Genomic DNA, 24,153 nt, shown 5'->3' on the forward strand with positions numbered 1-24,153 from the left:
GGTGTGAAGGGATAGACGTTCAAGAAGAACTGTGTGGTGGACTAAGATAGATGAGACAGGAAAAGAAGGAGGAGAAAACAAAAACAGTAGTCAGGTATATGTACTGGGGGGGAAGACAAATGGGGTTCTTGTAATCAGACTAAGGAAGGACGGTGACCAAAGAAGATAACAAAGGTCATTAGGACCTGGCCGTGGGTCTACTCCTCAGAGGCTGTCGAAGCAGAGGAAGAGGACAGCATGGGGACCAAATCACCGCAAACCCCCCTGCCCCTCATGGGGCCTGAGAACCTGGGAGTGGCTTCGGTCACCCGGGCAAGTACCACTTCTCTCAATACAACACATACAACAACACATTTTTCTACACCGGGAAATGACTCCCCAGTCGTCATTTCTGGAAGACTTCTTGTAGCCGGTGACATTGAGAGCAATCCAGGACCCGTCAACAATACATATGTCCAGCAAGTTCTATACTAATCACTTCGAGCTAACAGAAAAAGGGTTCAGTTCAGTACAGTTCCTACAAGAACTGGACCCATGATACCTGCACAACACTTGCATCCAGATAATATTACACAAACACCTGGACTTGCTCCCTATGCTCCTCCCTCCCTCCCATTAATGCCCCCACCAATCCCTCTCCTACTTACTCCACATCTCCTCAGCCGATTGGGGGGGGAATGTATGTATTGGTGATTGTTGTGTGATTTGTTACCAGTGCATATATTAATTGACTGTATTTCTGTTGTGGTGTCATGTGAGGGGAGAAGCAACTTGTGTGTGCACACACAAGCCTAACCCACCGATCCTTCCCACACTGTCCAATCCCCCCACCCCTACCATTCCATCTCAGCATAATTCACCCCAACTCTTACATCCATCACAACCTTCTCCTACCTACCTCTTCCTCTCCACCCACACCCCAACCTCCCCCCCGTGCTGCAGCATCCAACACACACTGTACACACAACATAAACATTCTTCAGATAAACATAGATGCCATAAACACCAAAAACAAGGACTCACCCAATTCGTCAAACAACAGAACATACACATTGCCATCTTACAAGAAACTAAATTATGCAGAACACAAAAAACACTTACATTTCATAATTTGACCACCATTAGACTAGACTGGGCCGACGATGGTGACGGTGGACTCATCACAGTGGTACACCAATCCATCAACTTTTCAGATACTAGTGCACACACAAGTTGCTTCTCCCCTCACATGACACCACAACAGAAATACAGTCAATTAATATATGCACTGGTAACAAATCACACAACAATCACCAATACATACATTCCCCCCCCAATCGTCCCCCACAGTACCATACAATTACTCTCCTCAAATACACATCACTAACATACCCATCATCATCCTGTTCGGTGATTTATGCCAAGGCATTGGCCTGGCATGTCAACAACCCTGACACAGACAGAGGGCTGGTACTACAATCCCAAACAGATAATCTTTTCATACTCAATAATCTCCATCAACATACCCATCCCACACCAAACCCTCTTCCTCCCATCATCCCCAGACATCACCTTTTCGTCCCCAAACCTTGTCCCTACAACATCCTGGAGAGTGGTCAGAACCCTTGGCTCTGACCACCTCCCAGTCATCATCACTACCAAAACCAGTTGGCCAAAGACACACAAAAGAAACAACTGGGAGGCCTTCACAACTGAAACAGAACAACACTTTGAAACATTAAACAGTACGCCCATCACAAACATCAACAACGCTGTGCACACATTCAACACAATTATTCAAAATGCACACAAAAGACACATCCCTAGGGGCAACAGAAAGAGACACAACCCCAATCACACATCAGAAATTCAAGGCCTCCTCAGTCAATGCAACACACCATGACACTCCACAACATCCCATACACAAGACACAGCAGAACAAATACAAGAACTCAACACTCAAAAAAACATTAAAATATCAGAACATCAAACACTAAATTGAAATAATTGTCTCCAAACACTTGATCACAAAACAAACACCAGGAAATTCTACAATACACTAAATAGCATCACACTGTCCAACAGCAGCACTACACAAGAACATGCAGCCATTACAACAACAGACACCATACCCTCAAACAAACAACAAGCAAACACTCTCAACAATCACTTTTCACATGTCAGCCATCTAAACCCCCATCACAATGACTGACGTGTCATCCAACACAAGAGACAGTTCCCTACAGGCCCAGTCTTTGCACTTTTCACTAACAACCAGACAAAGCATATTAGCAGCTTTAACCCCTTAACCACAAGGTGTCACTTTCGTGACGCTCGGGCGCAATGGATCATACCGTGGGGCGTCACTTTTGTGATTCTGCGTTTTTTTAATTCTCCCGGGCTTTCAAGTGGTGCCTTGCATCATCTATCAATACTGCCAGTGTCCAACAATAGTCAGCGCTGCTAATTTCATCTGTACTCCCATCCATTGTTGACAATTTAGCCATTTTTCCCCATTCTTGAATCCTATCCCTACCTCCCCTATATTACCCTCTCCTCTCGCCTGCCCGGCTGCGCTGTGATAAGCAAATTTTCCCCCGATTTTTCCACTGATTTCATCCATTGAAATCAGCCCTATGCCCTATTCTTATACAAAACAAAATATACAAAAAAGAAATAAGGTAACTGATAGTGCTGTACACCTGGAATTGGCTAATTATCACTTGGCAACACCCCTCATGCACTTGTTCGCTAATTTTCCCTGGTAATTACCCCTTGATATATGCCGTATGATCTATTCTCGTAATAAAAATATATATATCAGAAAGGAAGGGAGAAGCCTAAGTGATATTTACATTCACCTGGAACTACCTAATTTATTATGTATTGTCTAGATTTTCTACCAATTTCATAGCATATAAAATAGCAGCTGTCACCACACTGACATTGTCAACCCTTGGCTCCCCATATATGCCACATCATTCAGTTCCTTGTCATCCTCTGAGGTGAAATCGTGTCACACTCGCATCCTGCCATTTCCGCTGCTTCTGTGTCCATTGCAAAGGGCCCTGTGACCTCTACCCCTAGAAAACCTCATCTGGGAAGTAGTAACGGACTAACTGACCCAGCAGTTGAACGTGAACTGGCCGAATTATCTATGATAATGATGGATAGTGACTTTGATCTTTCAGGTGAATTGTATGATGAGCCTGGGGAGGAAATCGTGACAGAAACTGCCAGTATGAGTGCTTCAGTGTCCCAAGTTCGTCTTAGCTCCAAAGGAAACGAGTCCTTATTGCAGCAAGGGAAGGAATTTGGGAAGAGAATGAAGAGGAGGCGGGTTAGCCCCAGAACAATAGCCCTGCGTGACCCAGCTCGTCATGAGTCCTGAGGTGAATCATCTCCCCTCTCTCCCAGCCCCACTTCACTAATTTCTTCTTCATCTTCAGCAGAAATTTCTCCTGAATTTTCGTCGTCGGAGTCTCCACCAGCACCTACAGTGAAGGCAGGCCATAGGAGACGAGGTAAATCCCTGACTCGTCGTAAAAGTAGAGTAGCAACTAGTGTAAGGGCTGCTAGTGCTACGTGGCAACCTAGGGTCAGTCAGAGTGACCTTGAAACAGCCCGTTCTGCCTCACAGCCACCCTCCACCCTCACCCACCCTACACCACCAGGAGAGGGAACCCTTGACGCCTTCGTGTGGACGGAAGGTTCTGATTTCGTCCCTGAACAACTCCAGTTTGATGAGAATTCCTCAGGGATACAGCCTGCCTTCATTCTTGACGAGGATGCTGAATGTTTGGACTTCCTTTTAGCCTTCCTCGATGACGAAGTCATGCAGAACATATGTGATGAGACCAATAGGTACAAGTCACAATGTGCTGCAAGTGGTGCAGGTGCAGCGAAAATGCAATAGTGGACTGTGCTTGGAGTACAGAAGCTGTATGTGTTCTTTGCCCTTAAGCTTCTCATGCCACATTCAAAGATGCATGAGTTGGAAGATTACTAGTCTACGGATCCCTTACTACCCTCACCCACCTTCAATAGTAAATGGTCAGAGATCTCTTCAGTAACATCATGGGAAACCTGCACTTCACCAGCAACGATGTACCTTCCCAGACTGACCCACTCTGGAAGATCCAGGAGATTCTGAACAGAAAGAAGGATAAATTTATGTCATTCTTCCACCCATTTCAGAAGGTTGTCATAGACGAATCCTTGGTTTTGTTCAGAGGACGTCTGAAGTTCATATACTACATTCCAAGCAAACGTCATTACTTTGGAATCAAGTTCTTTGTACTGTCCCACTCTAAGACGGGGTACATCCTTGACTTCATCATCTATTCAGCCAGCACTGTCGATCTGGACAAAACACATCCCCTTGGCTTCTCAGGCTGTATAGTGAAAGTGCTGCTTGAAAGGTATTTTGGTGGGAATCATGCGCTGTATACTGACAACTACTATACAGCACCGAAACTTGCTAAATACCTTTCAGAGCACGGCATTGGCTCCTTCGGCACTGTAAAGAGCAATCGTGCCAACTTCCCCAGATTCCCAGACGCAGGAAACTCGCAGCTAGGAGATGTACACCTACGCAAGTCTGAGAAGATGCTGGCAATACGGTGGCATGACAAGAGGGTCGTGCACATGCTCACCACCGTACACAAGGGAGAACTGAAAGACAGTGGGAAGGTTGACCATAGGACAGGCGAACCTGTGAGGAAGCCTGATGCTGTCATCGACTATAATATCAACATGCGGCTGGTGGACAAGTCCGACATGATGATTGGAGAGTTCAAGTGCCTCAGGAAGAATACTAGGTGGTACAGGAAAGTTTTTCTGCATCTCATTGACATGACTATGCTGGACGCCTTCATCCTGTACAAGATGAAGGCAAAGCCACCCAAGTCCTTCTCCCTGAGGTTGTTCGCCAGGACTTGTGTTCAGGAGCTGCTTGAGAGGTATGGTAGGGTGATAGCAGCAGCTCCAAGGGGCCATTCTGTAAGACTTCCTGACAGACTTGAGCAGAGGGCGTACATGGATCGGCACAGACTGGTGCAAAGGCCTGCCACAATGAAGAGGAAGGCTGCAATCCGCAGGTGCCAGGTGTGTGCACATACCACCAGACGCACACCTGAGCACAAACGCACCTCTTGGCAGTGCACTGAGTGTCAGGTTCCCCTCTGCATAACCTGCTTCTTTGATTACCACAGCCTCAAGCAATTCTAAAACAGTGCAAGTGGAAAATGTAAATAATGTGTAAATAGCAAGTGAAAGCAATGGATGTAATTATGATTGAACAGTGGAACATAGTTTTATAAGTTACTGCAAGTGACAGTGCATAACATAGTGTAAGTAAAATAGAAGTGTAAATATTGAAAATACAATAGAAAATGTAAATAGAAATGTAAATAATTAGTAATATAAGAGTATGAGTACAAATACTTGAAGTAATGACAGTGAAAGTGAAACCTTGGCTCTCTACATAGTTTACTGAAAGAGAAAGTGAATGCCTGGATTGACAATAAACTACTATTACTGAAGGAAACTTATGGATAAATACTGTAGATATAAGTGTAATAAAGTAATAGGAATATAAAGTGCGAGTGTTTTTATGAATAATAAATGACAGAATACCAGTGGGGAACGAGGACGGGTGGGAAGCCCATAAGCGCTCGTAATTTACATTCCTTTCACAGTGTTTTTCTTTGGAGTATAGATGCGAAACTACTTGAAAATTATAGAATAGTGTTTCTAGTGATAATATCAGGCTGTGGGAATCATATTACCGGGTGTCGGGAAGTGTAAAGTGAAGACTTCGTTACCCAAATTCAGAAGTCTCCACAAGTCCTATGGTTGTCGATGAAGGCTCAACAAACATCCCAGGAGAAAGCTGAAGGTATGTGCCATAAGCATATTTAACCCCTTAACCGCGGGTGTCATTCCAGAATGACATTGCAAAAACTGGACCAAACCGCGGGTGTCATTCTGGAATGTTTGTGAAGATTTTGAATACTGCGTGTTTTTTCCGCACGCCAATTGTTTCAAGGGAGAGTAGCTATTAAGTTCTTTCACTCCAGCCAACCCCCACCTCCCTCCTCCCTCCCCTCGGGCCCCCACCTCCCACCCACCGGGCCCCCCACCCCACCCCTGACCAAACACGCATCAGTATCTGTCTAGCTTTGTGAGTGACAACAGCGCTGATGTGGCAGTGATGTGTGGGCAATTACAGTGCCTTTTACCTGCGTCAGTGAACACAGAGTGGGTGTTTATCGTATGTGCAGTGTTCATATATGTTTATAGTATTATTATCAGAATGAGATTGGCATTTGGTAATGGTGTGTGAGCGAAAAATAGTGATATTAGATTGCTCACTTCTAATGGCATTGCCCATCCAGTGATAGTCAACAAAATCATGAAACCTACATCATTGCAAAGCCGAAAGTTAGTACTTTCTAATGGTACCTTATTTTTTGCTCTAGATTTATTCTGTGCAGAGTTATAAAGGTTTAAAGTTTGTTTACATTTTGGCTGGAACCCCCGCGGGGGGGGGGGTCAGTCGGGTCAAACCAATGCCCGCTGTTAAAGGGTTAATTATAATATTCTAGGGCTAAGAACTGATTTTTGGTAAATATTTTTAAAAAGTCAGGTGGAGCACGAATATCCCCACGGGACGCACAAGGAGTGGCGAAAACATCCCCGCGGTTTAGGGGTTAAGCACTCATCCGCCTGTGAACCAGACAACATAAGCAACATACATCTTAAGTACCTTGGACCACAAGGCACACAAGCACTCACCAACATAACAGACTACAGCTACTCACACAACATAATACCCAACATCTGGAAGCATGGCACTATCAACACTATCCCCAAACCGAAAAAAAGACCCCACATTACATTCCTCACACTGCCCCATGACACTTCTCTGCACCCCCCAAAAAATCACTGAGTGACTGGTATCACAACCACTCACACCTCATATCCCCCTAGCCCCATCATAACATGGTTTTAGGCCACTGCACTCCACAGATACTCTTCTTACAGACCTAACACAGAGAGTTTTTGATGGCATCAAGTCAGCTAGGCCACCACACAGAACACTCCTAATCACACTAAACATTAACAAAGCTTTGGATGCCATCCCCTGCCACAACCTCACAAACAAAATATTCAACAAAAACATGCACAATAACACAATAAGATGGCTGGCAAACTATTTAGCAGGCAGATGTGCACATGTATCATTTACTAGTCATTCATCTAACATCAGAAACTTTACAAACGGCATCCTCCAAGGATCTGTTTTGTCCCCTGCACTCTTTAACCTACACTTGCGCGACATACTTACACCCCATGCACCACAGATACATATAGCTTCCTATGCAAATGACAACAATAACATGTACACAACAAAATGCAAGCACAGCCGTACACATCCACCAACCTTACCTCAACACACTAGACGAATGGTTCATCACAAAACAGGCTCAAAATAGCCTCAGCCAAATCTACAGTGACCCTTCTCACAAACTGGACAGCAGAACAGTCACATTCCACACCTCACAATAACTCTCCCCTACCACACACACACACACACACACACACACACACACACACACACACACACACACACACACACACACACACACACACACACACACACACATTCTTTGGTGTAACATACAATACATTAATGCCATTTCAACAACACATCACAAACATTAAAGATAACTTAACACCCAAGACTCAACACCTTAAGGTCACTTGCCCATACATTTGGACACAACAAAGAAACCACTACCACAGTATACAAAGAATATACAAGTTCAGTGATGAATTATGCAAGCCCTGCTTGAGCTTCTCAATAAAACACACTACAAAACTCGCTAGGCCATACAGAATAAGGCCTTAAAAATAATCACTGGTTGCACAGCTACTAGACCCACAGACCACCTACACCAAGAAACCAAAATCCTCAAAGTCAAAGATCATCCAGGCATGAGAGACACACAAATTCTCTCTTCAGCCTTCTCAAACTCACACCATCCACTACACTACATGGCAGCACATTCACACACATAAAGGAACATCAAAGCAACACCCAGCACACGATATCACACACAAATACTGTCATCTCTCCCCTATTCCCTGTCTCAACCCAGCTTCCAGAAATATATCCACACTCAAATCACATGCCGCTCCATTCAGTCACTTAAAGATAACACACTGCTGCATGAACAGCCTCCTGATATTACCCTTCTGAATCCTGTCTCCCTCGTGAGGACAGGGTCCACCTGGCCAGGCTGAGATGTGGGCATCATCCAGCTCTCTTGAACTCTGAGGAGAGGCTGGATGACTCCGTCACTGACGCCTGTCCACGATGCAACACAGCACCCTATACCATTAAGCACATTATGGAAAACTGCATTGCACACAATCACCAGCACCAACAACACAACATACACTCCTTGAATCTTTGTGGGAAAGCCCAGTCTCTGCCGTGGTCGTCCTTAGGGACTCGGGGCTGCTCGGCCAGATTGCCTAGGGAACAATTACTACTGCTACTACTACTATGGTCATTATGATGGGACGTAAAACTTCGAAGGTTTCACTGTGAAACAGACATACTAAAGTTTACAAACCAAATATAAGTAAAACAAAAGAAAAGTACAAAGACAAAGATAGATCAAATAAAACATAAAAGATAAAATATAATAAGCAGGATATAAAATTTATGACAAACGAGCACCATACATCACCAAGTCGGTATGACAGCAGGAATAGGAGCAGAGGGTGGAAGAAGAGGACGAGTGGGACAGTCAATATAGCCCAGTGGCATTGAGAGGGATAAAGAAGAGTGAGTAGAACAAGAAGAGAGGGGGGCAGGAGGGGAAGGATGGAGGGGAGTAGGAGGGAGATCAGAAGGAGCCGAAATGACTTCAGCCTTATAAAGCACGATTTCGGGACTCATGGGGTCTTGTTAAGGAGTCGTCAGAAAATCCATGATGTCAGTGAGGGTTTCATCCTCAGCAACTGTAGGGAGTGTCGTCTGCGGTGTCGACAGGGGAGGCGGAACACATTGTAGAATGGCTAGCGGTGCTGGGTTAGGGATGAGACCAGACCGTGGAGTCGATTCAGGGATCTTCATTGGAGTAGGGATCGCAGAGAGAGGGACTAGCGGTACCTATCTTACAAGCCGTGGGAGAACGTGAGGGTTTTGTGGAACCCTTGGCATCAGAAGCAGTGGAAGGCAGCCCATGTTTACCAGAGGGGGGCAGACTGCAGCTGCCATGCTGTGGCAGAGGGAGTGGTCGTTGATGGAGAGAAGAGGAAGAGCGAGGGGAAGCAACAGAACGGGAAGAATGATGAGAGGAAGAAAGAGGAGTGGATAATAAAGGCGACAGGGAGGAGGTAGTCTAGAACAGAGAAAGAGGTGGAAAGAAAACCAGGAGGGGCCTGAAAGCAAGGAGTAGAATAGGAAGGGGGAGAAGGGGATGAGGAAGAGGGGAGAACAGAAACAGAGGGAGAGGAGACAACAGTGACAGATGGAGGGATACAGTAGGTAACGTGGAGGTATGATTAGAGACACAAAAAGAGGCTGAGACAGTAAAGGAGTTAAAGACTGGCGACATCAAGGGAGCAGGCATGTCAGATAGGGAGGTGAGTACAGAAGAGGAGTTAGAGGTTATGATACTTGCAGTGAGGTGGGACTGAGAGACAGCAGAGGTAGTGGAGACAGGACGGGTCACTCGAGCAAAATTGGTATGGAAAGAGAATCCTAAGTCACGGACATGTTGATGGGCTGCATAGAGGGAAAAACCTTCTTTCCAGAGAATCCTGGAGACTTCAGTTTCAAAGTTGTAGATCAGACATTTCCGAGATAAGGCGGCATGTTAGCCTTGGCAGTTCGGGCAGACTTGTGTCTCAGCCACGCATCCTGTGCGGCCACGTAGTTAGCTGGGTGACCTTATCGCCAACAGGAAGAACAATGTTGAGGACGAGGCGTGTATTCCTTGACCTGAAGTAATGTACCTCCAACAATAACAAAGGTGGGAAGGTCGCAACTCTTGAAGATGATCTTCGCTATGTTGGCTGAATATTTGCAACACCCCTGAGGGGGACGCTTGTAGCACTGAACAGAAAGTACAGCAAGGTGTTGGGCAGACAAGATTCTTGGATGTCAGCATAATATTCAGAAAAACTGTGGTCACCTACAGATAAATATGACGGGATCAGCATGGTTCTGGTGGTAGAGTTTAGATGGACATCTGAATTGAGGTGATAGAGCGACCGAGGGGTCTGTAAGTAATAAATAATACCTTCTCAGCCAGCACAACAGATTGAACAGTCAGGAGTCGGTCACCATTAGGGTGTACAACGAATGTGACATCAGGACCTATTTGTCAGAGAAGAGAGATATAGAAAGTGAGGTCGTTAGTCAATGGTTGGACCTTGAAATATTTTGGCCATGTTTGGCGCACCAAAAATCAAAGACATTCAGGGGAGATTCGGGAAAAAGGGAGGAGGGAGGAGGGGGGGCGGGAGAAGAAGAAATAGTAGGATACGAAGAGGAGGACAGGGGCGGAAAAATAGGGGAAGAGGAATCCGCCTGTCTGGGAGAAGGTTTATAAGGAGCATCTCCCATTGCTCCTTGAATTGGGAAAGTAGATTCATTATTAGCCATGGTGAACTGAACTGAACAATGCGGGAAATAAACTGGTCCACTCCTGAGAGCCCGAGTCAGGAATAAGGGTGAAAGAGACAAAGGGCTACCGTACCCATGGTTCCCTGAGGCAGTTTGCGACTGACATAAAAGAGACAGCCTCGCATCCTATCGGCAAGACTCTCACACCTTAAGAAGGTGGGAAGAAAATAAGATAAAAGAAGGAAGAGAAGAAAAAAAAACAAAGCAAAATTTGTAGGGCTAAGGGCCGTGACCCGAGGGCGGGTTAAGCAGCACAGAGCAACATCATCCCCGCCATGAGGCCCCAATCCCAGTCCCCAGAGCCCCCTCACGACTGCAACGGGCTTGGTTGTTGGTGAGGGGGTGCGATGGAAATGTTAGAAAAAGTTTGAGTAAAAAGATGTGAGTTTAGTGAGCGTGGGTGTAGGTAAGAGTGGGCTTAAGTGGAAGTGAGTTTAAATGGGTGTAGTTGTGATGCTTTTGTGGTTGTGATTCTGAATGTGGGTGTGGGTGTGGGTGTGAGTGTGGGTGGAGGCAGGTGTGGGTGAAGGTGGACTATACTGTAGATGTATGTGTCAGTGTGAATGAGGCTGTAAGTATGGGTGCGAGTGAGTGGTTGGCGTATGTGTTATGATGGTTAAAAATGTGAGAAGTGTGATTGTGGAGGTGTAAGTGACAGGTATTAGTGTAAAGGGAAAAAAGAACTGAATGGCTAAAGAGAGACGATTCATGAGAAAAATACTTGTGGTCAGCTGACAGATCTATATCTTCTGTATACAAACAGTTAATTCTCTATTCCTGGCTGGGAAAAAGAAGTTGGGATGATGACAGTGATGATGATGATGGTTTTGTTTTCTTCCTTCCTTTTCCTAAATGGTTTAGCATCGAATGAAGGTGTAGGTGAGGGATGTGTAGGTGTGGGTGTCGACTGGAGTGTGAGGTGTTTTGTATGTCTGTTTCCTTGGGGAGCAAGTATGGTGGTAAATGTGGGACAGAACTTTGATGTTGTGTGTGTGTGTGTGTGTGTGTGTGTGTGTGTGTGAGAGAGAGAGAGAGAGAGAGAGAGAGAGAGAGCAATATGATTACTGTAAACCCTGTCATGAACGGGTCCTCTGTAGTATTCATTCCAGGTAACGACATAAGCTACATTTTCGTTCTACCATTTTGACAAGGGAAATTTCTACACAAATCACGTTACGGGAAGCCTCATGTTGCGAACGGTTATGACCTCTCAAATGACCTTACATAAATACCACTATAGTATGGACAGATACTGTTAACCCTATCATGGTATGAGACATCTTATATTCTCTTGCCAGCGTCAAGGGTTCAGTGGAAGTGAAGCAGGATAATTAACCCGGTCAGGGATGGTTCGAATAATCGGCATCACCTTCTGCACAGATTATTCTTTTTTTCCTGGTAACTTTACGTGATTTTATGCATATTAGTAGAGATATTTTAATGGAAGGGGTTAGATGCAGCCATCACTAATTTCTTTAATATTGAGAGAGATTAATTAGCTGCAAAGAATCATCTGACAGTGAATAAAGACGTAGTAGGAGGCTTCAGGAGTTCAGAGCATTCGAAGCAGAATGTTGAACTCAGCAAAGGAGGGTTCGGACAACTGTACCATGTTCTTACTCTCTCCATGGGACATACTGAACTGTGAGAGGTAGATAATCGTATAGCCTTCACTAACCCCTAAATAAGAGAGGACTTTCCTAAGTTAGAATTCAACAATGAAAGGGTAGAACTGTCGAAATTTGTTTCTTCACAGCCATTACGTTTTCTTTTAGTATATTCTTGCATTACCCAGATATTTTATAAATAGATCATGAGAGAGGTTTCGAACTGGAGGGGTTAGACTATATAGCCTTCCTTAACACATCCAACAGAAGAGGTGTTTCTTAAGCTATATTCAGTCCTATGGAAGTCGACTGGATAGAGAAGTCGTCTGCAGATCGACATTTGCCTGGCGAATGTGACTTAGTGGCAAAAAGTGCAAGTGCGCACCCATGTATGAATGTCTAATCCCTCATTAAATTGTAAAGTCTTCCACACGAAGGCTGTGTGAATGTCAGGCTTATAGTAATGAGGACAATTAGACAAAACACATCAGAGAATGAAAGCTTCACTTATTTTGTAAGTTTATTTTTCTGTGTGTTAATTTAATGGTTCTGTCATACGTGGCACCTTTTCATGGCTATGCTGACCCACAACAAATTATGATTACGGAAGAAAATGTGGTCATCAATAGATGTAGAAAGCAATGACTGAATTTGTAATCAATACCTTGGTGCCATCAGGCACCTTCTCAAAACTTCATACAACCAGACCGTATCCAGCACCCCGATACACTACAACACATATTTAGTCTTTGGACAAACCCCTGAAATACGCTCCAGACACACCCAAGACGTAAAACACCCGAACCACAGATGCACGCCAGACACCATTAATACTCCCACCTTTCAATACTACCCATTTGTGAAACTCAGAGAATTCTGTGCTTGTAACTTGCCTGAGTTCATCCTTCATAAAAGTTCAGTGACTCAGTAAATGAGTGATATAGATAGGGACACTCAGTGAATTCGGGTTCTCGTGTGTGTGTGTGTGTGTGTGTGTGTGTGTGTGTGTGTGTGTGTGTGTGTGTGTGTGTGTGTGTGTGTGTGTGTGTGTGTGTGTGTGTGTGTGTGTGTGTGTGTGTGTGTGTGTGTGTGTGTGTGTGTGTGTGTGTGTGTGTGTGTGTGTGTGTGTGTGTGTGTGTGTGTGTGAGTGTGTATGTGTGTGTGTGTGCGCGCGAGGAAAAGAAAGGTCGCGTCTACCTTGTTTTTACTTGTAATAAGTCTAATATATAATATGTACGGTCCTAAGCTGGTCTTTGACTTGTAGCGAATGTATCTTATAAGGTAATAGATTGAATGCTTAATAATGCAGTTCTGTACTACAACCTTTCTATTGTTCATTTCTGGAAACTGCAGTTATGTTTTCTGTACAAAAGCCGTGCTACACAAATTAATTTGAAGGCTAGAGTGAGGTTAGAAATGATATTACCAGTATGTGATAGATGGAAGGTTTAGGATGACGGCTGAATGTATCAAGAGAAGCATTTGGGGAGGCTGGTCTAAGAAAAGAAAAGTAAGGAAATCTAATTAGACTACCGAACTGACAAATCATGGGTTCAATCACAAAGCTTCATTGTTATCATACTTATCACTTTGTGTAAATTTTCAGGGCAGCCCTCTAACGATGATACAGCCTGTGTGAAGGAAAGGAAAGAACCAGATGTTGGTGGTTAACCACCAAGTCGGTAGAAAGGAGGGGGACAGGGGAAGAATTAGTTGGTAAGGAAGTGAATTTCAGTGGAAGGAACAAGTGCCGAGGCTCAACCGAACATGTGCCGGCAGTATTTAATGGCAAGAGACAATCACAATTACATACCAGCGTGATTTAGAAGGAAAGCATCCAAACATTCTCCAGTAATACCACACGCAACCGTCGATTTACTTTCAGCTGTAGTTGTTGGACAAACTTAACGAACTTACTAAACTTTATTAGTTTTGAAAATATTTATATTATTTTATTTTATACGTTTTTCTCGCCAAATGCAGAAGTGGCTGAAGTGGTGGCTTTTCTGCTGAGCGAGCGGAGCAGCTACATGGTGGGAGCCTGTGTTGAGGTGACGGGAGGATACGCCATGTGATCACCATACACATCTTTGTCTTCCCAAGTCAAGAGCCTTGAGGAAAGATTAGAGATGACCTGATCTATATTAACTGAATGATTGATGTCAATTTGATGTTTTGTTGTTAGGCCAGGATTTTACTCTTCCTTCTGTTCACTTAAACTATATTGAGTTCTGATTGCCTTTTGAGAGATCATATTCAGGTTGAAAGAAGTACATCCTCTACAAGGAAGACTGGACTTTTTTGTGGCATAATGTATCGCTTTAGATAAAATCCTATTAAACGGTGTTATAAATATGTGAAAGAAAAGGACGATTGCGGGTATCGTAAGATTTTGATATCACTCAAAAATTATGACATAATTATTACTTGTCCCAATACAGGAAGTGGGTTAATTATCTTGAACAAGGATGATTATGAATTAAAGCTTAATCATATTCTCACTTACACCTCTAAATTTAAGATTATTAATTCTGATATTTCTTCTACCATCCTTAACCAAGAAGATAAACTAAACAATTTACTACAAAGGATTAAAGATGAAGTTGGTGACAGTACGACTATTAGTCGGAGTTACTATAATGTGTGGTCTACCGAGACATTTACTGTACAGTATAGCGTGACGCGCACTGGAACATTGTAGAATAGGATAGGATAGATTAGGTAAGGTTAGGTTAGATTAGATTAGGTTAGACTAGATTAGGTTGGGTTAGATGAAGATAGGTTAGGATTGGATAGGATAGGTTAGGCCAGGACAGGATAGAATAGTTTTGGTTATGTTAGGATAGGACAGGATAGGTTAGGTTAGGCTAGGTTAGGACATGACCGGTGTACTGGCATTAGAGGAGGTATTTTAACATGTCGGCATGTCTTCTGGTAGATCAGTAAAGTCTGCTTTTATGAAATTCAAATCCTTAAACTGTTCCCTGCCCCAGCCGGGATTCGAACCTGGGTCCATTAAGACTGCAGGCCACCTCTCTACCAGTCCAGCCACCGCCTCTGAAGTATGACCTCTCAGTCATCCTGCCTAGCGCTGATGAAGAATCCCTGTTCACGAATGTTCCCCTGCATGAAACGGTTCGGCTCATTTCAGATAACACCAGTACTTCAGTTGGCTTAAACAGAAAATCATTGTACATCTTGTCTGAGATAGCTACTCTACCAACTACTGTGTACATTTAACGAAACACATTTTACTCAAACAGATGTAGTGGCGATGGGGTAACTACTTGGTCCTTGATATACGAATGTTTTTCTTTGGCACAATGATCAAATCTGGCTTGATAATTGTCCCCAGTGATTTTAAACCCATTTTCTTTTTTTTACCGAAGGTACGTGGACGACACTTTTCTCAAATTTAACAGCCTTGTTCACATTAAATTTTTTTGGACTATGTTAACTCCCAACATCCCAACATATTGTTTCATCCATGAACTTGAAAAAGATGCAAGCTTTCCATTCCCCCTACATTGTGGTTACCAATCATTCCACTCACTTATCCACAAGTTTATCGCAAACCTACTCACTGGCCTAAGCACAAACTTCCTCAGTTAGATCCTGTAGAGTTTTAATATGAACAGAACAACTACCTTGTTCAAAATGACGTACAATTTGTGCTCCATATGGCTCGCCTTCCATTCCAAAACTTGTTTCTTATTAGCTTGTTTTGCCTATAATCAGTACCTCGTCCATTTTTTTGAGAAACTACTGAGCAAGTTTCAAAATTCAAAGCATTCCTCAAACAAGCCAGTTCACACTGTCGAGATGGAGTGTATATAAACATAGTTCCCATACTTGGATTCTTTATCCTGCGAAACAGGAAAACACCAAACAAAATTCTCCTCCACATATTACTTTTATGATAAGCTTTACCAACAAGATCACTATTGCCTGCTTTCTCAAACATTCCTCCTGCCTTCCCACTAACTTTTGGTCCAATGTGAATTTGTTATTATCATGATCTAACTGTTCTGCCAAATACACGGGGTCGACCTCACGTTGGCTGCTCAATCGAATTCTTGAGGACTAAGTTAAATCCACTCGGACTGGAAGATTCCTTTTTAAGTCCTCTTATTCTTCTGTCAGTGAGCAGAAGAACATACAGATACTAACCTCATGCTATGACCTCTTCACTGCCGATTCCATCTTGATTCATAGATTTCGACCCAGTCTTAATAGTTCGATTAGCGCCACCCCAATATTCACGCAATAGCTACATTAACAGGTCAACTCCTACTTTGTCTTTGTATTATTATTTTCTACCCTAGTTAGCTTTTGTAAAATTATTCAGATTTTGTGAAGAGTAAGCTTGCTGCTTTTATACTTCACCTCTTATCTTACCTTAAGTGATGTATCATAGAATACAGGGTTTTATATTTTTCCTGACAATAATTGTTGTCTTTTAAACTTTCAAATCTGCTGATAATGAAGATTATGTTTCCGAAACACATGGTGTAATAAAGATGCTGTTCATCACAACGTTGGTATTACTTTTCCTGGCAAGACTAAGGCTACCAAGAGGAAGATTCAGTGTGGGAAAAGTCTATCTATCTATCTATCTATCTATCTATATAGTTATGGACTACTGATATGTCCAGCATGTACTGCCAAATTCGATGAATAACAAATGTGTCTCCATGTACGTATGTATTCTGGTTACCAAAAGCTATAATGTCAATATTTGTGTTAAAAGATTTTTGTTTATTTTTTTTAATGTGGTTTTGCTCTCTGTCGTAATTTATGACAGTGAGACACGAACTCCAGTTAGCAGCTTGGAATAAATAACTTATTTAATAGTAAGTGCTTTTGTGGGTTCATAAGGTATGACTGATACGATTATAGGCATAATGAGTGAACACACGCTGCAACTGAATCAAGATCGATTCATTGCAGAATACTTGAACGCCAGCTCAAGATATATATATGGGGAGAGTGCATCCTTGTTCGTCCAGGGTTTACTTCTGCCTTCTTATAAACACTTCATTACACTCTTTAATTTTTTAAATATCTTTTTAATAATGAACATTTACAACCTTCCACTTTTGATATATTTTCCCATAAACAGCTCTGTTCTCTCCCTCCTCTGCATTTCATCATTTCAATACCTATCTCGTTAACACCTATGACTTTCCCGTTCTTCAAGCATTTCAAGAAAGAGTTCGTTGCACTCATATAACTCGCTTTTCCCCGTTTCTCTCCTGGCTGGAGGGAATTCATTGGCTGAAATTCACACCTTGCCCAGATCCCTTGTTCAGCTTTGAATCCCATGACGCATTTTTCAATACCAGCCGCGATATCGAAGCTGGTATTGTTATCAAACTGTGTGTGTGTGTGTGTGTGTGTGTGTGTGTGTGTGTGTGTGTGTGTGTGTGTGTGTGTGTGTGTTTTAGCACGATAACTTCGCAGCCGCTCAAGATATCATCACAGAATTTTACAGGTGTGTTATGGGGATGGAAATCTCGTACGAGTTCAAAATTGGTGGAAGTAGGTCAAGGTCTGTGTGTCAGTTACCACGATAACTTCGCACCCGCACAAGATATAATCACAGTATTTTACAGATGTGTAGCAGGGATGGAAATCTCCTTCGAGTATTCTTTTCACTTTGTCTGTCTGTCTTTGTCTATGTGTCTGTTAGCATGACAACTGAGCAACCGCTCAAAATGTAAAATTTTACACGTGTGTAGTCGAGATGAAAATCTCCTTCGAGTATTGTTTTCAGTTTATCTGTGTGTCTGTTAATGTGATAACTTGTCAACCGCTCAAGGCATCATCACAAAATTTTATAGGTGTGTGATAAGGATGAAAATCTACGACTTCGAAATTGATGACTGTAGATCAAGGTCTGTGTGTCTGTTACCAAGATGAGGTAGCAACCGCTCAAGATACCATCACGATATTTTACAGGTGTGTAGTAGGGACAAAAATTAACTAAGAATTCGAAATTGGTGAAAATAGGTCAAGGTCAAGGTCATATTCGGCATTGCACTAAATATGTATCGGCCTGTGGCTGGTGCGATTCGCCCATTGGGAGACCTCTGGTTAATTCTTGTTTCCATTTTAACAATTTCTATTCATCTTTGGCAGGACCACTTGCGTTGATGAGGTTGATGGAGGTTATACCTAACCCCTTATGTTCGAAAGTCTCTCTACTAAGTCGAATGAAATAACCGGACACTAGTAAGATTAAAATTACAAATATGTCATGGGGTTCAAGTGGCTTTAGGTTTAAGTTTGAAGTCTTGTGTCATCTTCCAAATGGCTTTAGAGGTTTCATAACGCCTTTTTTTACGACTTATTCTGCAAGTTAAACCTCGACCTTTTATTGTAAGTTATTTATATATTTTAAATAGCGATAATGTTTGCAGGAGTAAAATACAAAAGGACAGTGGCCAGTAATGACAGGGAGACTGGAACTCCCGTTTCATCAGCCCTCGTGACTACTTCCTGACCATCCCGCTTTGCTGAACTTCTTCAGTGTTTCAGTAACACAGAGAGTAGACCAGCATGTTCTCCAATACAAGTTGCTCTAACTGTCAACACCAAACTACAGGCACATTACACACTGCACTTCCTTTTCAAAATTAAAAGAAAAAAATGTCCTATAATAACCAAACCTCGGAGTCCCCAGGCAAGGGGGACCATAAATGCCCCCACCATCCACCCCTCTCCCGGTGACGACTCAACGAGCTGCCTGGAACCACTGTCTGACACCCCTCTTCTTCATTTCTGCAACACTCACGCCTTTCCTGTAAATTTCTCTCTGTTGGACACCACCTCTCCTCTAAACCTCACCTTCTCTTCTTAACTGAGACTTAGCTGTCTCAGACAACTGATAACAAACCCATTTCTGTATCCTTCTACTTTCTCTATACTCATTTCAAAAGCAAAGGTGGCTGTTGTGTATATGTACACAACGATTTATCTTGCTCTTGTGTTCCTGAACTTGATTCTTCTGAATTCTCTACCCTCTGGTGTCGGCTTTCCTGTCATTCTCTGACTAAATATATCAGTGCTGTTTACTTATCCCTTAATTCTACTGACTGAAAAATTCTTTGACTATCTTACTTCTACGATGGAACACATCCTATCCATTTCTTTTTTCTCAGGAACCTCCATTCTAGGACATTTCAATGTTCACAACCACCTTTGGCTCTCCGTTCCTTTCCCTGACCACCTGGTGAACAAGCCTACATAATATCTATCATTAATGATCTAATGCGGCTTGTACAGCACCCTACCTGTATCCCTGACTGCCTTGGAGAGAGCCCCAACATACTTGACCTCTTCCTTACAACTAATCCTTTTGCTTACATTGTTAATATTTCCTCTCCGATGGGCTCCTCCGATCACAACCTTATTACCTTCACCTGTCCTGTCGCTCCGGTATGGCCTGTGGTTCCATCTAAGAAACGTTGGTTGTGGCACTTTGGAGCTGCTGATTGGGAGGCCCTCAAGCAGTACTTTGATTTCCATGGCTGGGAGCCATCTGAGTGTGCCTTGCGCATTAAGGAGGTTATTCTCTCGGGCACGGAAGCATACATTCCCATCTCATATTCTTTGAGTAATGCAATAAAGCCTAGGTTTAATCACGCATGTTCCAATGCTGCCCACAACAAGGAGAGGGACTATAAAAGGTATCAGAGGCAACCCACCCCAGAATTACATCTTTTTTATGTTTGTGCCAGGAATCATAATGTCTATTCTTCGCTCTACTAAAAATGATTTCATCCGTACTAAATGCTATCAGTTCTTCAACTCAAATTCTTCCAGCTCCTTCTGGCACCTTGCCAGAAACCTTTCCAACAACTTAACCTCATCATCCATCCATCCTCTTTTCTACTCTGATGGCTCTGTAGCTGTTTCTTCTACTGATAAAGCAAACTTCTTCAATTAAACTTTTTCCTCCAGTTCCACATTAGACGACTCCAGTGCTGTTCCTCCATCACTTTCCCCCACTGACTTCCACATGGCTGACATTAAAATTTCTTCAGTTGATGTGTTTTCTGTCATCACTGGCCTCAATACTAACAAGACAAATGGGCCTGATGGAGTCCCTCCTGTTGTCCTCAAGAACTGTGCTTCTGTGCTCACAACCTGCCTAGGTAGACTCTTTTGCCTTTGTGTATCAACTTGTACCTTTCCTTCTTGCTGGAAGTTTGCTCTCATTCAGCCAGTCCTAAAGAAGGATGACCGATCCCAACCCTCTAACTATCACCCAATTGCTTTAACATCCTGTGTCTGAAAAGTTTTCGAGTCTGTTCTTAACATAAAAATTTTGAAACATCTTTCTTATCATAAACTTATTTGTGATCATCAGTATTCCATCAGGGACGCTCCACTGGCAATCTTCTCACCTACCTATCAGACTCCTGGTCATCCTCCTTTCGGGACTTTGGCGAAAGGTTTGCCATTGCACTTGCCATCTCAAAGGCTCTCGATCGAGTCTGATATAAATCTTTTATTTCGAAACTGCTCTCTTATGTTTTCTATCCTTCTATCTGTGCCTACATCTCTAGCTTCCTTTCTGGTCGTTCTATAGCTGCTGTTGTAGACAGCCATCGTTCTTCTCCTAGATATATCAACAGTGTTGTTCCTCAGGACTCCGTCCTATCACCAACTCTGTTCCTTTTATTCATCAATGACCTAAGCCGTACTATTGGGGACAAGAATTCTTACACTCCTCTGATTGGCTTCAGCCAGATTTCATCTGGTAACACTGACCCTCCTCTTCCCCCCCCTCTCCCCCCTCTCTCTCTCCCCCTCTCTCTCTCTCCTATTCCCTATCGCCCCTGCTCCCTCCCTCCCTCTCTCTCTTTCCCCATTCCTCCTCTCCTTTTATTCCCCCTCCCTCTCTCGTGCTCCCACCCTCGCTGCCTTTATTCTCTATCCATTCACCTGTGTGTGTGTGTGTGTGTGTGTGTGTGTGTGTGTGTGTGTGTGTGTGTGTGTGTGTGTGTGTGTGTGTGTGTGTGTGTGTGTGTGTGTGTGTTGTATTTAAATATAACTGCCTTTCGTAGCACTAACTATCGTATTGGGTGCATAAATTTTTACAACTCCTATAGGATCTGACTGAAACCACATTTATACAACACACAAGAGCTGTGATGAAAGCCTATGACCAGTTTACTATCGAAGAAATTCGGTTCAATATATATATATATATATATATATATATATATATATATATATATATATATATTTCAACAATACAGCCCAGGTTACTATTCATATTTTAGACACTGGTAAGCACTAGTTTCTTTGAACTTCGAGAAATCTAGCACAGAATCGTTTATTCTAGAAGGGGTTTTAATAACATCGGTCTCAGATACAGTAATCTCCGCCAATTCGAACGTCATATTGTAACCTGCTATCTTCCTCTTATCGAGTTTATCATCTTATGGATGTGTATTTCCCTTCTTATCTATCCCTATCACCTTAGTTTAATACGTAGGGGTATTAACGGCGGCATTATTAACGCTTCGGGTCAGCTGTAGTGTTTCGAGATAATCGTGCAGGCAAACATAGTCGACAACAAAGTCATTCATTCATTCGTACTCTGTCCTTGCCTGCCTGCCGTGTCTCTCTGACCGTCTCAGTCCGAGGCCAGTGTTATAAACATGGATACCTTCACTGCCAAAATAACATTGGGAGGACGAATAGTTGGTATGCGAGAAGGAGGGGCATCAATTACAGCGATTGCACATGAACTTGGAGTGACGAGAAATACGGTTTACAAATGGTGCCAGAGGTGGGAGGAAGACGGTGATCTGGGTGACTATCCTAGAAGTGGAGGACCAAGGAAGACCACTGCAGCGGACGATCACAGAATTGTAAACGAAGTTACGAGGAATCCACTCACAATACTGTTGCAGTCCGTGCTACCTTACAACTACAAGTTTCGAGTCGAACTGTGCGAAGGCGTCTCCATGAGGCATGCGTGCATCACAGAACCCCAGCAGTGAAAGGGAAACTAGAGGAGCGACACCGTCTCAACCGGTTACAATTTGCTCAACAATATGCACAAGAAGGATTACAGTTTTGGGGCAGAGTGATATTTTCAGATGAAAAGACATTTCTATCAACCACGCACGGCCGCCTGCATTGCTGGAGACGAAATAACACAAGATATGAGTCAAAACATCGCTGAAGAAGCCAGGAGTGGACATGTTACTTGTAACACCTGGGGGTGGATTCATTTCTTCGGGATAGGAGAACTGGCACACAATGACGGTCGCTTCACTGCTGAAAAATATGTTGAAATTTTAGATGAAGTTATGCTGCCCACCTTTCGTGCCATGGCTCTACGTGAAGAACAAATGATATTTATGCATGTGAGTATCCATAAAGTAAGTAGTTCCTTTCGGACCTGAGTCGACCACTTTCAGTTCTTAAACTGGTCCCTCCCTTCCCTATTCTTCGTGCTTTGCTGTCCCTCTTGGGTCTTTCTCCCTGGCGCTATAAGGTCTTTGTTACTACCGCAGGCTTTTTTATTATTTTTTTTTTTTTGTCTCATCTGTCCCTCCTGTCCCTCTCATTCGTATACTTAATGTCCCTCCTATCTATCTCCTCTGCGTTGCTTATAACAACTTTACGGCCGTACTGGTTTTGGTGCTTGGTCTTCATGAACATAGACGTATTCAATCAATCCGCTAAAGTAGTGCATATCTATGTGTGCACTACTCGGAATTAATATAATGCATATTTTTTACAAAACCAACATTTTATATATGCGTAAGCTATATACGGTATTGTAAAGAATGATTTTTATGAATATGAATAAATTATTCGGAGCAGTAATATTACGGACACAAAGGCAATGGGCGATAACATTTGTCGATACTTTTCAGGACAATTGCCCAGTTCATACAGCACGGATGGTGAGACAATGGTTTGCAGAGCACCCTCAGATAGAAGTACTGAACTGGCCAGCCCACAGCCCAGACCTCAACCCCATCGAGAACTGCTAGGGTGCTATCGTGAATTCATGGGAGCCAGCTCAGGAGAGAACACCCCAGCAGCAACTACAGCACACCATGACAGAGTGGGAACGGTTTAGAAGAAAGCAAGACCACATCTACAAACTTGTCGCCTCTGTCCCTGATAGGTTGAAGGAAGTGATCACGAACAATGGGGGATGGACTCATTATTAATTTTTTGTATTCCCTGTAAACATTTATATTGTGAACGGATGCCTATGTTTATGGTACTGTGTGTGTGTGTGTGTGTGTGTGTGTGTGTGTGTGTGTGTGTGTGTGTGTGTGTGTGTGTTCTGCAGAGCAAAATATGTGTATCTGCAATAAACGTATCGTACATATACTGTATAACACCTTATATCCTACGTATAGATTTTATAACTGTTTCACATTTGATTGATGAAAAAATTAATAGATGATGTTTGGAAACATTTTGGAACTAATGTGAAAAAGGAAAAACTTGCTATAAAATTAATTATAACGTTTACAGCAAATCTAGTATGCTACGGAGCAACAGAAGGCATTTATAAAGATTATACAAGGAAAGTCTGTAAAATATTTGGGACAGCATTGCAATTTTACAGTTTAAGGGGTCACAAACCTGTGAAGTATCCACAACCTCTAATTCAAAGCCACCACCTGAAGCCCAAAGAGGAATACGGGGCCCAGGGGTATTATAGTTAATGAGTGAGGGCCAGCGCTAAACGGGCCATAGTAAAGCCTCCAGCAACACATTGAGACCGAACTGAAACTAATGGGAAGAAATGACAGAAATGTTTAGTTTTAGACCTGTCCCCTGTCTCTGACAGAGGGAAGGAAGTTATCCTTA

General features: G+C 43.0%; 1 protein-coding gene across 1 annotated transcript in view; it reads left to right on the forward strand.

The window, feature by feature from the left end:
• LOC145394495 (estradiol 17-beta-dehydrogenase 8-like) overlaps positions 1-14,532 on the forward strand; it is a 46,547-nt gene extending 32,015 nt beyond the window's left edge. Inside the window, exon 5 of the mRNA XM_080268343.1 lies at positions 14,278-14,532. Within this exon, the coding sequence (XP_080124469.1) occupies positions 14,278-14,369 (92 nt within the window). The 3' untranslated portion in view covers positions 14,370-14,532. The remainder of the gene's footprint in view (positions 1-14,277) is intronic.
• The last annotated feature ends 9,621 nt before the right edge of the window (positions 14,533-24,153 follow it).

The sequence above is a fragment of the Coenobita brevimanus genome, chromosome 27 (genome assembly GCF_032717465.1).
Source record: "Coenobita brevimanus isolate Jiangsu-jjx chromosome 27, ASM3271746v2, whole genome shotgun sequence".
NCBI classification, from domain to species: domain Eukaryota; kingdom Metazoa; phylum Arthropoda; class Malacostraca; order Decapoda; family Coenobitidae; genus Coenobita; species Coenobita brevimanus.